This window comes from Mastigoproctus giganteus, chromosome 10 (assembly GCF_048544385.1).
Source record: "Mastigoproctus giganteus isolate SK-2022 chromosome 10, ASM4854438v1, whole genome shotgun sequence".
In the NCBI taxonomy this organism is placed as follows: domain Eukaryota; kingdom Metazoa; phylum Arthropoda; class Arachnida; order Uropygi; family Thelyphonidae; genus Mastigoproctus; species Mastigoproctus giganteus.
The window spans coordinates 135,746,498-135,762,993 of NC_143584.1; the positions used below are offsets into that span (position 1 = coordinate 135,746,498).

Here is a 16,496-nt window from a genome sequence, read left to right on the forward strand (position 1 = left end):
ACTTTAGCACATTGGAAAATCAAAGAAAAAAGTAGGACTGGAAGATTTAAAAAGTAATCCAACCAAAGAATAAAAATCACACAGATCATCTGATTTTGCATTTTTGGGATGCCAAATGACATGAGACTTAGAACAGCCATGGCATAGAGCTCCACTGAAGAAGAGATCATCACCAAGTGTGACCAGAAGTGCTTAGAGGTCTATTAACATTGGAGCAAAGATGTGTGGTTAGGGCTGTCTAGTTTTCTAGTAGCTAAATGAACAAGTTGTGTAAAATTAGTAATGCCTAAAGATTTGGCATCTCAATCACTGGGTCTGTGAAACTAGAAAATTGGAGGCAGCTGAAGTTATGAATATTAAAATCACTGAGGAAAATTACTTACCATTAGGAACAGTATAATGGAGAAAGTACTTGAGTTTTTCAAAGGAAGTCAAAAACGTCCTAAGTGATTTGTAGAATTATGGGAACAACACAGGTAGCAAATGAATTTGAAAGAATGGGGTGAAAATTTTTAAGGCATAAGAGATCAAAATGAGGAGATTCCAGATAACAAGTCTCTCACAAGGAATATCAGAGCAGACACAGGCACAAGTACTAAGTTTAAAGAAAAAGGAATCATAGAATGAATAATTAAAGCAAATGATGTGAGTGGTGGCTGAGATTTCACTTCAATCATCAATTTATGATGGTGTTTCCCAAAAATTATTTTCATACACTCTAAGGTGTGTATGAATATCATTCTTCATTTTTAAGCACCTTTAATCTAAATTTTTTACTCCAAAGCCAATGAAAAACAATGAAATGATAACAATGAAAAAGAAATTGAAACTGAAATGGGACACACCACACACAATCGACTTTGGCCTCTTTAGTCCACTACACTAGCCACCTAGAAACCCTGAGTGGTCAGCACAATGGTTGCCCAACCCGAACCATGGGGACATAAGTGCCAACAATCTAGCATTCTATATTCCAACTCTTTTTGTATCTATAATTTCTTTTGCAACATCAGAATATATTCTGGATCCGTATACTCTAACATTAAACTTTTAATCTTGTTGAGCCAATTGAAAGCCATAACCTTGTCTTATATCATACAGACAGTCCACCAAGATGTGACAGCATCCTCAACTTGACCACAGCTGCATTGATCTGTGTACTCCAATTTATTCAGTTTACTTCAAAAAGGCCCATTCTCCATAATAAAATATATTAACTAATGTTAAATTGATCCTGGGCCTAGCTTTCAGATCAATTCTGTCTACAACTGTAAAGAACAAAAATATTTCATCCTTTTCTTGAACTTTTCCAAGAAAAGGTCTGTGCATGAATGAGTTCTTCACTTGATGCCCCCAGGATGCAGCAGAATTGGTAACCATAAGTAAAAATTCAAAATCATAATGCATCCTCAGGGGGCCTGCACCAGACACCCCATTTGTAACTCTACAAATCAACCAAGTTCTACAAAGATTAACTTTTCATCTATTATAATTCCAAGGTACTTATATACTTATACCTCCTAATGTATGGTACTTGCATACCACAATGATGAACTATTGGATAGTGGCTCTAACCTAAACTATCTTTTAACAATAATTACAGCTTATTTTAGGTTAAACTCTTCTTATTAGTTTTCTATTTCAATTATATACATTTTGTGCCTGCTGTTTTAATTTGCTTCTAGAATTCCCTTTACAGGGACAATTAAATCATCAGCATAGACAGTGAGCAAGAACCAACATTGCAAGTTAATCCACGAGAGCCCAAAACACAACCATAACCATTAGTTACCTATCTTATGACTTTATAATAATTTATTACCTCTAACTCTCTAACCTCTAGCTGCTGACGAGGCTAGTAGGGGCCAGACGTGTTCAAAGCCGCTAAATGGATTTTTCTTATTTATTGATTTGAAATTATTGTTTTTCTACAACTTTTGATTTAAATTTAGTAGTATAGCATTATTTTGTGATTTTCTGATTAATTTGGTGTATTTATTCTTTACTCAGCCTTGCAATTGCATAAAAGTATCGGTAAGGGTATCCAAGTGTTACAAGTCGCAACTCCGCTGAACGAGAAGTTTTTTTTAGCCATATTTAGCCGCTTATTGAATATTTTTTACATCAAATTATTTTTTGTAAGTAGCTTATAGACCTAGTAAGGATCGTTAGTTTATTCTGAATTGAGACAGCGAGATTTGAAAGTTAATTAATACTTAAGTGTTCATAGAGTTACCATTCGTAACTTCCCGCCTTTGTCATACGATCGTTATATATCGAACCTAGATAGCGTTAGTATAGTATAGGTTATAATATTTCAGTGATCGGTAAAATCTATTAAACTTGTTGCACTTCGTTGGCATTTAAATTGTACTTTTAACTAAAACCATATACCGACTTAGAGTACAAACGTAACATAATTAATTAATACATAACTGATACGGCAGTTATATAAAGGGAACTCGGAGATAATTAATACTTGACACTAAAAAATATATATCCCGTTATAACTGTGTTGGGAGATAAGTTAGCATTATAAACTGAAATTGAAATTTTATTTAAATTAAAAGAAATCATGACTCAAACCAGAGCAGCAAAACAAAAGGCTCAAGCTAATGAAAGTGCTGTGGCTCAGAGGAGAACTGAGGGGGGCAGTTGCCTTCTGAATCACAGCCTTCTAAAATGCACAGCTTGCATGATGTTTGTGGAGCATTCAGGTACGGGACATGATATTGCCATGGGGGATGTCTTTGTGTGTGCGCGATGCAAGGAGTGCATCGAAATCAGGCAACAACTCAGCGTTCTTATGGGCCTATATGAGAGCTTGAAGGACAGGGTGGATGCCCTCGAAGGAACTAAATTGAGGGGGCCCATCAAGCTCTCAGCTGCCCACATCAACGCCAGAGCTTGCACTTGGTCGTCGCGCAACACAGCGGCAACCCCCAAGGCAGAATGCGCTGGTCCCGAAGGAACTAGTAGTTGTTGGTGACTCTATTGTCAGGGAAACGGGGAACATGCTTTGTAAAAAGGATAGATGGAACAGGACCAGGGTATGTCTGCCAGGGGCAAAGGTTGATGACGTTGTAGAGCAAATATCATCTTTTAAGGGCACAAAAGGTGATATAGTTGTACACGTTGGCACTAATGATATCAAGAGTAGGAGACCGGCAGAATTGCTTAACAAGTACAGGTCACTGTTGAAAAAAAGCCGTGAAATAGGGTTGAATTTGAAAGTGTCTGCAATTCTGCCCAGACACGATAAGAGGGAGTATATGATGAGAGCCTTGTCGATCAATTCGGCCCTGGAAAGATTGTGCAAGGCTCAAGGGGTAGACTTTTTTTCAGCCTGGACTGTACTTGTTAACAGGAGAGATTGCTTTTACAGGGATGGGATACACTTAAATAGAAAGGGTGCAAGAATATTTGCTGATGCTATCGAGGCAGTGTTAGGTGGGTCGGAAAACTGCTAGATTGGGGGGAGACAAAGACGAATAGATTAACAGTAGCCACTGGCAGAGGTGAAAGAGATTCTTGCACTGCTTCTATTGGAATGAGCAGAAGCCTGAAAAACAAGATGCAGGATATTTCAGAGACTGCCGGGAGTCATTGCGGTACAAGTAAACACATGGGTTGTGTTAGGGGAGCTAAGAATAGAAATAGGTGCATGTATACTTGCGTGTACACCAATGCTAGGAGTTTAGTAAATAAATTTGATGAATTTGAGGTATTGCTCAAAACATCAAAGGCAGATATTGTTGGGATATCAGAGACATGGTGTCACACAGATATAAGGAATGAAGAACTGGAATTTGGGGAGTACAACGTCTACAGAAAGGATGGACTGGATAGGAAGGGAGGAGGGGTTATGCTATTAGTTAAGAAATACATAAAATCCAAGGAAGCGAAGCCAGTGGACATCGCTGGACAGTGCAGCGTCGAGTCAGTTTGGTGTGACATAAGCATTGGGAGATCAAAATTGAGAGTAGGAGTGTTCTATAGGCCTAATGACTCTGATGAGTATAATAAGAAACTGTACAGGGAAATAGAGTGGGCCAGTAAATCAGAGAGTCTTATAATGGGAGATTTTAATTTCCCAGATATTGACTGGAATTTGGGGGCTGGTCACTCACACACTAGCAAGGCTTTTGTGGATTTATTGGATGATTGTTTTCTACATCAGCATGTTCGGGAGGCAACTAGAGGGAGGAATACTCTTGATTTGATCATCAGCAGTGATTCTTCATGCATTAAGAATCTGCAGATATATGAACCACTAGGTGGCAGTGATCACAGTGTGCTGAAGTGGGATTTACTCAAAGAGGTAACTACCATTAGGGGTAAAGGGAAGGGTTATTGCTTTCGTAAAGGCGACTACGATGGACTGAGACAGTATTTAAATTCTATACAGTGGGACCAACTGATGATGTTACCAACAGCAAATGCAAAATGGGAAGCATTCAAAGAACTTATCTTGGAAGCTACTAGGCTTTACATACCAACTAAGAAATATTGTTCAAGGTTTAGGCCTAAATGGATGTCAGTTGAACTGATGAGGCATATGGCAGAGAAGAAACATGCATGGGATACATACAAATTAACACATGACACAGAAGCGTATGATAGATACAAGTTGATCTGTAACCAAGTTACAAAGGAGGTTAGGCAGGCGAAGGCAGATTACGAGAAATCTTTGGCAAGGGATGCAAAGAAAAACAGCAAAGAGTTCCTTACTTATGTAAACTCTAGAAGGAAGGGGATGAATCAGATTGGTCCACTTGATATCGATGGGTCAACTGTTGATGATCCTGCTCAGGTAGCTAACAAACTAAATGAATATTTTGCATCGACATTCACACATGAGGAGTTATTTAGCGAGGGGAAAGCTAGAGGTGTATTCAATTCTAGCAGTAAGCTAGAGAATCTTGTAATAACTGAGAGTAAAGTGGAGGAGAAATTGTTGAAGATAAACACAAGAAAGGCACCCGGGGTGGATGGGATCTATCCAGTTATATTAAAGGAGGCAGCAAAGGAAGTAAGCAAACCCTTAGCCATAATTATGAGAGCTTCCTTGGACTCAGGGGAGGTACCCACAGACTGGAGATGTGCAAATGTGACCCCAATTCACAAAGGAGGATCAAAGGCTGACACAAGTAATTATAGACCTGTGAGTTTAACTTCTGTTCCAGGGAAATTAATGGAGGCACTAGTTAAAGAAGCACTGCAGGATCATTTAGACAAGACTTCAGTTATAGCTCGGACACAGCATGGTTTTGTTAAGGGGAAGTCTTGCCTGACAAATTTGATTGGATACTATGATGCAGTCACAAAGGAACTGGATGCAGGGAATAACTTTGATATTATATACTTGGATCTTAGAAAGGCTTTTGATACTGTTGCACATGGAAGACTGCTGCACAAATTGGAGCAGTGCGACATTGGAGGCAAATTGCTGCTGTGGATAAAGGGGTGGCTGAGGGGGAGAAGACAGAGAGTGGTAATCAATGGACACTGCTCGTCGTGGACTAATGTTATTAGTGGAGTCCCTCAGGGCTCAGTGTTGGGTCCATTATTGTTTTCTGTATTCATAAATGATATTGATGATGGTATATCAAGCTTAATGTCGAAGTTTGCAGACGATACAAAGGTAGGCAGGGTTGTCAAGGACACTACTGACACTATGCTGCTGCAACAGGATCTGGAAAGGTTGAGCAAATGAAGTTTAACATTGACAAATGTAAAGTACTACACATGGGAAACAGCAACCCCAGAGCAACGTATCAACTCTGTGGTACTACACTGACAGTGGTAGAGAATGAAAGGGACCTGGGGGTGGTTGTGCAGGCAGATATGAAGTTCTCTGAGCAGTGCAGACGGGCTGCAAGAGTAGCTCATGGTGTATTGTCAATGATATATAGGAATTTTTCTAGCAGGGATAAGGAGGTGATTATTCCCTTGTATAAGGCAATGGTCGGGCCACACCTAGAGTACTGTATACAGGTCTGGAGGCCTCATTTCAAGAAGGATGTAGAGCTGCTGGAACGAGTACAGAGAAGGGCAACAAGATTAGTGAATGGAACAAAGGGGTGCTCTTACGAAGAAAGGCTCAAGTTTTTCAAATTACAGTGTCTGGAGACTAGGCACCAGCGAGGTGATCTGATAGAGGTGTATAAAGCCTTGAATGGTTTGAGCATGCTCAATGCTGATGGGATTCTTCCTCTCGCTCAGAATAATCACCTGAGGGGGCATAAATTCAAATTGAGGAAAGACAGATGTAGGATAGATGTGCGGAAATTTGCCTTTAGCCAGCGGGTGGTTGGTTGGTGGAACAGACTTCCATTCCTTGTTGTGGAAGTTGATAGCCTAAATAAGTTTAAGGCTCAGCTGGACAGGTATTTTGAACGAACAGAGGGGTGAAGTGGAAGAGGTTTTTTTTTTTTTTTTTTGGCTGATGCTGCATAAGCTTGCTTGCTTGCATCAAATGCTTCTACTGCTAATTACCTCTAACTATCTTTTAAACAGTCATCCACAACTACATATAGTATTATTGCAGTTACTGGTGACTATCTGTCTTGTCCTTGCCAACACAGAGGGTCACCATACATTATCAAGTGCACTTGCAAAAGCCAGGAAAATTCTTTAAGAACATTTTTCTTCTGCCACTCTTATTTCCTCCACCACAAAGACAAGTGCATTCTCAGCACCTTGGCCCAAGACAAAACCATACTGCCAATGAGATTGTAACACGCTAATTCTATATATATATATATATAAAACCTTAATACCAACCTTTCAAAGATCTTGGCCAAAACTAGAAAAGAGAGCCACTAGCTGGCAGGACCATGGGCTGTGGGACCTCTATTTTCTTAATAATAATCTTCAATTGTGTCACTGTTCACAATAGTGAAAGTTCCCTCTTTCAGAGAGACATACTTCTGCAGTAATAAGTCAGGACACACTCTGAACACTGTCTTCTTCATTTCAATACAATCTCTCCTTGGTGTCTTACTATCCTTTGCAGCCTTTACTGCATTTGTCAACTCTTCAATATAAACTGAGCTTCTGCCGCTTCAGCTGTATATTTTTCATTTTTCATTCTTATTTCACCATGTTCTTAGGTCTCAAGGCATATTATTCAAAATATTTTTTATTATGTCCCTCCACAACTCAGTCACTTATACAAGAGTCAACTAAAACCTTTGACTGGTAAGACAACCAATAATTGAGATTGTCAAGAAACTTGAGCGGAGTGCTTGGCAGATTGAAGGTGGAAAAGGTGTAGGTCGTATATCACAGCAGCCAATAAACTAATATGATTAACAGATGGGTGTAACAGATTACAAAATCCCATGTTCAACTGACTGACTCAGTTAGGTTAAGATAGGTTACTCTCAGTAAAATGAGTGTGTAGCTCATTTTACCCTGTTTAAGCAAAGTGCCAATATAGTTTGAGTCTTTTGTAACTTTTCTGAATTCACTGCCAGCTTTAGATTTGTGCAGATCCATCAAACAAAGAAGTGGTGCTACTTGGAGTTGAATGTACTCATCACACCTACCTGCTATAATAAGAAAATACTCAATAGGAATTCTGCCAAAAACTTCATTTATATGGAGGAAAATTACAAGCAATATTTGTTTAAATCCATAATTTCATTAAGTAGTCAAACTGTATTTAAATTTTAAAACACCAGAAATGAGAAGAGCAGTCTGATCTTAGGTTTTTTTTAATTTTTATTTTTAATAAGGATCTCACAAGAAGTGTAGGATAGATGTGCGGAAATTTGCCTTTAGCCAACGGGTAGTTGATTGGTGGAACAGACTTTCATCTTTTGTTGTGGAAGTTGATAGCCTAAATAAATTTAAGGCTGAGCTGGACAGGTATTTGGAATGAATGGAGGGGTGAAATGGGAGTGGTGTCTTTTTTTTTTTTTTTTTGGCTGATGCTGCATAAGCTTGCTTTCTTGCATCGTATGCCTCTACTAATGCTAAGATAACACAATGCATCAGAACATTTTTAAGTTCTGCCATTCCACATCCCTGACATATCTAAAGGCACTAGCATTCTTTTCATTAGGCCACGCAAATATGCTTCTTCCAAATTTGGCATAAGTCTGCTTACAATTTACTAAATGTTAATTATGTAAATATATAAATTCTAATTTGTTATCTTATACACTGTTATTTGGTGAACGCTGTATATACAATGTTACAGGGTGATTCATGAGATATGGCATAACTTCAGGAGCTGATTTCTGAGGTAATTTTGAGTTAAAAAATTAATATAAACATGAAACAATTCAGCACAATTACAGAGCTGTGGCTGTTTGAATCTTAGGAAAAAAAACAAAGCAATTATGAGCAATATAAAATAAAAATATAAAACACAAACATAACTGATAAAGTGTTGATTTATTTGTTAATTTTTATTTAGGAAAGTTACAGTCTGTGTTTACAGATATGATGCAAGTATGGTTTGAGTAGATTTGCAAAAACACTACTTTTGACTTCAATACATTCTGTTGTTGTGTGAGAATCATGCACTGCTTGCCCAAGCCCTTCATGGTTGTCTGTTTTGAGCTGTAACATTCAATATGCAATAAAGTAATGCATCTCATGTGTGTTTGCACTTTTCTGTGGTGTACAAGATCTGTCATCCACCCATGCAGGCAAAAATCTAAAGGATTAGGTGTTGTGAGCTAGGTGACTAATTTTATGGACCACTGTGACCAGTGGCATATCCAGGTATCATCGTAGGGGAGGGGGGGGGCATGACAACCAGGTATCATCATAAGGAGGGCATGGAGACCAGGCTTTTGAGTTTTTTTTTTTTAGAATGCCTCCTGTGTTCTTTTTTCTTTAATTTCAAAATTTTGGTTAAGGGGAGCATGACAACCAGGTCCAGGTATCATCGCAAGGAGAGTATGGAGACCAGGCTTTTGAGATTTTTTTTTTTTTTTTAGAATGCCTCCTGCGTTCTTTTTCTTTAATTTCAAAATTTTGGTTAAGGGGGGCATATGCCCTCTCTGCCCACCCATGAAGAATATGCCCCTGACTGTGACCGATCCATTGCCCAGGGAATTGGCCACTGAGGTGAATAACCACTGCATGGGAACAATAAGAAGGAACTCCAGTGTGTTGGAAGTACACTCAACATCATGTAGCCAAAGGTACATCTAACAGTTGCAGATTCAATTTGCAGAAACTGTAGATAGGCCTATCCAGTAATACAACCTTCAAAAATAAATGGATCATCAACTGATCACAGACTCCACACCACACATTAACACTGAATGAATATTGAAAACTACTGTGCACAGTGGCATGGGATTAACTTCCAACCAAACATGGGAACTGTGTGTTGATGCTGTCTCAGGTGAAATGAGCTTCATCACTGGATGGGATGTAACAATGCAGATACCAATTATCATTCAATCAATTACAAAACTTCTGTTGTTGGACAGGATTCCGAAGTTCAACGTATCGAACAGATTGCACATGGTATGGATACATGCTTTCTTTATGCAAAGTTCTCCGTACTCTTGATTGGGAAACATGAGGCACATGGATATCCTCTGTGTACTAGTATACTGGCTCAACAATATTCTCTTACCAATATCTTGCAATGTTTGGAAAACTTATTGATCTGGAACTCTGCGATTCAGAAAACATCGTAGTAGTCAGCAACAGCATTTGCATTACAAAATCCATAAGCGCACATCATATTGGCATATTCAGCACTTGTAAACGTAAAAGATGCTTTGAAACCAACAAGGGAACAGAAAGGAATAACACTGCTCTTCATGCTGCATGTGTTCTGTCAGATTATCTTGCACAGGCACACAAGTTGCAAGTGTGATTAGCAATGTTGCATTGTTGAAAATCTATGGCCATCACATAACTCTAATTACTCAGGATCAGACCCATGTTCATGTGAACTTTTTAACTCAAAATTGCCTCAGCAATCAGTTGTAGTGCATAACTTCTGAAGTTATGCCATATCATCGTGAATCACCCTGTATAATAATAAAAATAAAACACATTAGCTAATTTTTTCCCATAAACTTAAGGATAAAGTTATGAATCAATTTAATAAATTATATGAATTTATTTAATGTAAACATACACACACACATAAACCTGCTAAATGTAAATATTTCCTCTCTCTTCTTTTCTCCCTTGCCATGAGTAGCTTTAAAACTGATATAAAGTACATAATTTATTCAGAATATTAATGAAAGTTAATATTTAGAATCATTTAAATTAATTTAAATCATACTCACACATTACCACCATGCAAAATATGCTCTAACTCATCCACAACAAAAAAGTTCCCATAAGAATGATCACATAATCCAAGAAATTCTGTAAATGCTTCTTTTGACATTTCATCATGACCATAATATCTACTGGACATACAAGAAACCTGTTTACGTAAAGCAATTCCACAATTATGGCGCATTCTGTAAACTTCCTTCCAATTACAGTTTTGATCTCCATGAAAGAGTTTTACTAACTGAGGCCACCTATAAAAAGTGTTAGTTAAAAAACTAAACAGGAGACAAATTCTATTTTTAACACAAAAAAAAAAAAAAAAAAAAAAAGGTTAAATTAAAAATTAAGAATAAACAGTACACGGCATTCCAGAATATATGACAGTGATGTGTGTGTGTGTGTGAAGCACATGGGGACAGTGATATAAATATCACAGAGATAGAAAACGTAAGACTGATTGATTAGCTGTGTGCTTGTTTGAAAGTATTATTCCACAAAAAATGCACTGTTAACTGAATACTTCATGTGGGTACACAGTTAACAGTGCTGTTCCATGCAAGAAACACACCTAATTCATTATACAGTACTGAATTATGCATCACACAGATTTCCAAATATATACATTTTTTTATAATACAGGTTAGGAATTTTTTTACAGACATTTTAATTCTAGCTGAGCAAAGTATAAATAATTAATATTCAAATTGTCTTTCATCAGCATTCTTTTTTTGTAATGAAATGAATGTGCCATCTAATAATCATTCCAATAACTGAATCATCCTATGCTGACTACACTAGCCAACATGATTTTTACCTCCACCAATGAGGCATTTACAGTCAATTTTTATGCATATATTTTGAAAATAATTCTTAATTTCACATCATAATTTCTATGTATACTGGCCTTCTGTGTTTACCCATAATGCATATAACTTGCTATCATTTAGGGAAGTAGATATGGCACTAATCTCTTGTACATAATGCTTGCATGTGCTTATAGATAGCAGTAATGTTAACGTGTTCAACCGTTAGAAAATGGAAAGACAGTTGTAGTGCAAATACACGCACAGTTTATCTGCATATCCATTGCATATTGTTTCTTTCTTCTGTGTTTTGCTTAGTACTGTACTGTTAAAATGTTTAAGCAGAAGCAAATAAAATGTCTGAATCAACCTGACAATTTCTGCTACGTGTGGACACCAAAAAACTCAGAGGAAGAAAATCTACAGTATTACTAAATGTGCATATTCTTTGTTGCAAGAAAAAAACTTGCAGTATTATTTGCACCACAAATCTGAGGATGTTGCTAACTAGGAAAATTAAAAGAATGTCTTTGTTTTTCCTACAGTGTGGCAAGAAGCACACAACAATACTGATTATAGCTATTTCTGCATGACAAAAATAACAGAGATGCCCAGAAAAGAAAGTACAGCATCAAATATCCTAACATATCATCTGCAATAAAGCCGGTTCCATATAGTGGAACCGGATTTATTGCAAATGATATTTTGATACTAGATCTCCCAAAATCATGGAATAAAGGAAGCAGTGATGAATATAGTGACTCTTGTACTGTTGACTTTGCTGGACCACCCATTTCAACAGATCTAGACTATCATCTAAAAAATTATAACATGCCACACTTAATTAAGCAGGAAGTGTTGAATGACTTAGTTCATGATTTAAACTTATCTAAAGAGCAAGCAAAACTTCTTGGTTACAATGGTGGAAGTTACTTGAAGCAAGAACTAAAATAACAGTATATTGAAAACATCACAAAGTGTTTTACAAATATTTCATTATGAAAGTCAATGTATTTCTGTAAAGATATTTGTGGTCTTCTGAATGAACTGGGCATTGAATACAATCCTACTGAATGGAATATATTTAATGATGTCTCAACATCATTAAATATATTCGACATTTAAACATTAAGTTTAAATGCAATTTTGCTGCACAATGGAAATAAAATCTCATCAGTTCCTCTACTTCATGCTGTTAGCTTGAAAGAAATGTGAAGGTATGTCCAAGAACTAGAGTGCAATAAAGTACCATCACTTTGTTTGAGATGCTCATTTTCAACAACCAAGATTTTTAGAAAAGATTACATTAACATCGACACCAATGACTTACACTTTTTACTATCAGTGGCTGGGTTAATTTAATTACGATGGCTTTTTATGATTCTTATGTACAATTTCTGCAGAATGAACTAGAGAATTCATTAAGACATAATTTCAGACATTCCAACATGGAGTACTGCCTCATTTTAGCTATTTTAATGATGAAAATATTCCAAATTTGATCGCTGCCTCCCTGGTGGATAGACTGGTCATGGTGGTCCACTAACGTTGCCCACAAAAATCCCAAAACTTGAATTTGGGACAGAAAATATCTGATATAACAGCAAAAAAGTAAAAATACTGAGTGCATTAGTCTGTTGTGTTCTGGATGCTACTGTGTAAAAGGTGATCCACACAAAATGAAGCGAACAACCACATGTTTGATTCACAAACAAGGCAGGACATGTTTTGAGGCTGAGGGTAATAAATTTTTACATTTACCCACAATTATCGTAAACTCAGCAATAAAATTTTTATGTTTAGTGGTGGACAAATAATGCAAACACCTGTGATAAGAGTTATAGGTATGCCCTAATATGGTCTGGGACCACCTTTGCTTTTAAAACTGCATGTATTCTGTTAGAATGTATTCAAATAAATCTTGAACTGTAGTAAGAGGAGTACTGGACCATTCTACATGGAGTAACGTTTCAAGCTCCTTGAGTGATGAAGGTGGAGGAAATGTATTTCTCATTCTCCTCTCCAAATATGCCCGGAGTGGCTCAATAATGTTTTTCTGGCAATTGAGCAGGCCATGGGAGAGGCTAAGCCTCAGTTTCATGCTCCTCAAACCAAGACTGGACACATCTGGCTGTGTGAATTGGAGCATTATCATCTTGAAACATGGCATAATTTGTGGGAAACATTTGTATGAGTAATGAACATGGTCACTGAGAATAATCAGTGCCAATAATTTACTTGTTCAGGATGATGATAGAGATCACTTAAAGAATACCAAGATATTGCTTCCCAAATCATTGTCTGGGAAGCAACATCTTGGTATTCTTTAAGTACTATCATCACTTTCTTTTTTCTAGCATTTTGTTGATCCTTTTCCAGTTTCCTTTTCTGTCTGATGGTTGGCACAAGACAGTCAAGGATGATGTGCTTTTTTAGCAATTGCCAAACAAACTCTGCTTATTGTTGGAAAAGGTGTGAATGATGATTTGTTTGAAAACGACATGTTCCCAATCATCCAGTGTCTAGTGTTTTTTTTTACTAGTATGACCACTGGGTCAGAGGAGTTTACAATAAACCATGAATACAATCATTAATCGTATTTAGCAGTCACAGTCTTGAACCACTGTCCACTCAAAGAACACATGCTACTGTACCCTCACTTCTGACTACTCGGCTCTCTTTGTGCCCCTTACACCATTGTGTTCTCTTTCTAGCATTACCGTCAGCAATAAGTGCCTTGGAAATAGCGACTCTGTATGAACTTCCCGCAAAAAATTACTGCATGTTCGTAAATATGTCATACAGCCATTACAAAAACTACTACTTTCATATCAGGTCTTTCCTTATTTTCTCTACCCACTTTCATTCATTCTTACAATTCATACATTCAGATAATAATTCCATAACCATTGAGAATCAGACCTATATTTATAAGGAGCAGTCAATGCAGAAGCTTGCTCATAATGATTTCCAACATACATGTTGAGGTTGTCACAGACATTCTCTCAGATAGGCCAGACAAGCTGTACTTGCTACCTGGGAGTCTAAAACGCTGATGGAACTGATATTCGGGTGACACTCAAGTCAAGTAGACCCAATTTCAGCAAAGTCTGGACGGTCTGTGACAGCCAAATCCTCTACTTGCACCTTCACGATGGTGGGACTGTTAGTAATCCTGGGTGTAACCTCCATGCACAAGTACACGGTGGGTGACCACCCAGGTGTGAACCAATGTAAGCAGGGGTCGAGGTGTGGTGTCCACACTACATGGAGGAATGCCGCCCCTCTATGTTACCAGGCAGTACTAGGTGGTAGATGACTCTCATCAACCGGTGCAATACTACCACTTTGCTTATTGGAGGCTTGAAGTGGTGGAACCCATGTTTAGTCTCTAGAGCTAAGTTCCAGTCAACCCTTCCCTCTCTTCCATCGTACAGTATGATTGATGACTTTTGAGGTTATGATGAACATCATGGCGAGATCCAATATTCCTTACATTTCGAGGGTACAGCTCTAAAACGGTGTTCGCAGGCCGGCCACTAGTTAGCAGACCAGAATGAACCTATTGTTAACTCTCTAGGAGGCTTCCGGATCGGCTAGTGTATAATCTTGCTACCTCTATTCTGCCAGATAGTAACTGGAGGGAGTCCGAGTAGTGTGTATGCGGGGAGCATTGTCGAGGCCACGTTATGTCAAGGATCTGGATATATTCTTACCATGTGTACGCCATATCCAAAAATTTCATTACTTCATACAGCATGTCCCACCCACTTTTTCTTACTATTGAATACACCATGAATTGTCAAACTAATAGAGCAAGCTTATCTGCGAAAAGATCTAAACCTCCCAAGCACTTCCTAATTCATTTCACAAATAAACGTGGTCTCAATTCTAATCTCAACAATGTCCGTTTCCACTTGCAGTCGGCCAAACCCCATGTACTTTTTCTGACAGAATCTCAGTTATTGGTTGATTCAACTACTGCTCATCTCAGATGCCCAAATTATTCGCTGTATGTTTCCTTTCGCCTCAAAGGTGGTACTTGTGCATATGTCTGTTCTGATATTCCCTGTCAGAGACTTGGCAATTTGGAATCTCCTCTCTTCGATCTTCTCTGGCTTAAAATCTCTCTACCTCATTGCGTCAAATTCATCAGTTGTCTCTACCGTTCTCCCAACTCCACTAATCACTTGGAGCTCTTTGACTTCCTCTCTTAGCAACTTGACTTTCTCCAGTCCAACTTTCCTAACAGTGAAGTAATTTTCCTTGGTGATTTTAATGTTCACAACTCCAGCAGGCTTCCGTTTTCTAGTCACACTGACCCAGCTGGTCGAGATGCTGAGGCTTTTGCAATTACTAATGATCTTGCACAGATTGTTCATTTACCTACAAGAATACCAGACAATCCTAATCATACAGCCAATATGCTTGATCTTTTTCTCACAAACAACCTTTCTAAGTACACGGTCGAAGTGAGAGGTCCTTTAGGCATTTCAGATCACAACTTGGTGATCTCTTCACCAATGGAGCCTTTATCTCATGGCTATTCCCAACCTCATGTTGTTTGGCATTACAAGAATGCAAAATGGGATGACCTGCGAGATTTCTTTCCTTCTTTTCCTTGGTCGGATTACTGTTTCAAAACATCTGATGTCAATGTTTGCTGAGATCGAGTCAGTGAAATTATTCTTGCAGGAATGGAATCCTTTATCCCACACTCCACTTTAAAATCTCGTTCTTTATCTAAACCTTGGTTTTCCAATAAATGTGCTAAGGCTCTTCAAGAGAAGAATGTTGTATATCGTAATTGGCTTGTTTCTAATTCTTCAGTTTCATTTTCTGCCTACACTAAAGCTTGCAACAATTGTAAAGCAGTTATTAATCAGTCCAAACTACAGTTTGAACAGGCTACGAGTAGAAAACTTGCTTCTTACCCTAATAGTAGCCGAGCATTCTGGTCTCTTGCCAAAGCTATTGGCCGCAACTTTTGCCCATCTCTGCTCCCACCTCTGTCCAAACCAGATGGTTCTGTTGTCACTTCAGCCAAGGATAAAGCTGACCTGCTAGCATCCCATTTTTCTTCCAACTCATGTATTAATGATCTTGGTAAAACACCTCCCACCATTCCCAACATGCTTCATTCAATGCCTCCTGTGGTCTTCCATCAAAAGGATGTCAGAAGGATTTTGACGAATCTTGATGCTAAGAAAGCTCCAAGTCCCGATGGTATTTCTCCACTTGTTCTCAAAACCTGTGCTCCTGAACTTACTCCTATTCTTTGACGTCTTTTTTCACTTTCTTATTCCAAAGGTGTTTTTCCTTCTGCTTGGAAATTTGCTCATATCCAGCCAGTTCCTAAAAAGGGTGACAAATCCCTCCCATCCAATTATCATCCCATTGCAATTACTTCTACTCTTTCTAAAG

General features: G+C 38.0%; 1 protein-coding gene across 1 annotated transcript in view; it reads right to left on the minus strand.

Annotated features, from left to right (window-relative positions):
• LOC150079300 (F-box only protein 21-like) overlaps positions 1-16,496 on the minus strand; it is a 157,873-nt gene that overhangs the window by 128,136 nt on the left and 13,241 nt on the right. Inside the window, exon 2 of the mRNA XM_090383024.1 lies at positions 10,278-10,520. Within this exon, the coding sequence (XP_090239150.1) occupies positions 10,278-10,520 (243 nt within the window). The remainder of the gene's footprint in view (positions 1-10,277; positions 10,521-16,496) is intronic.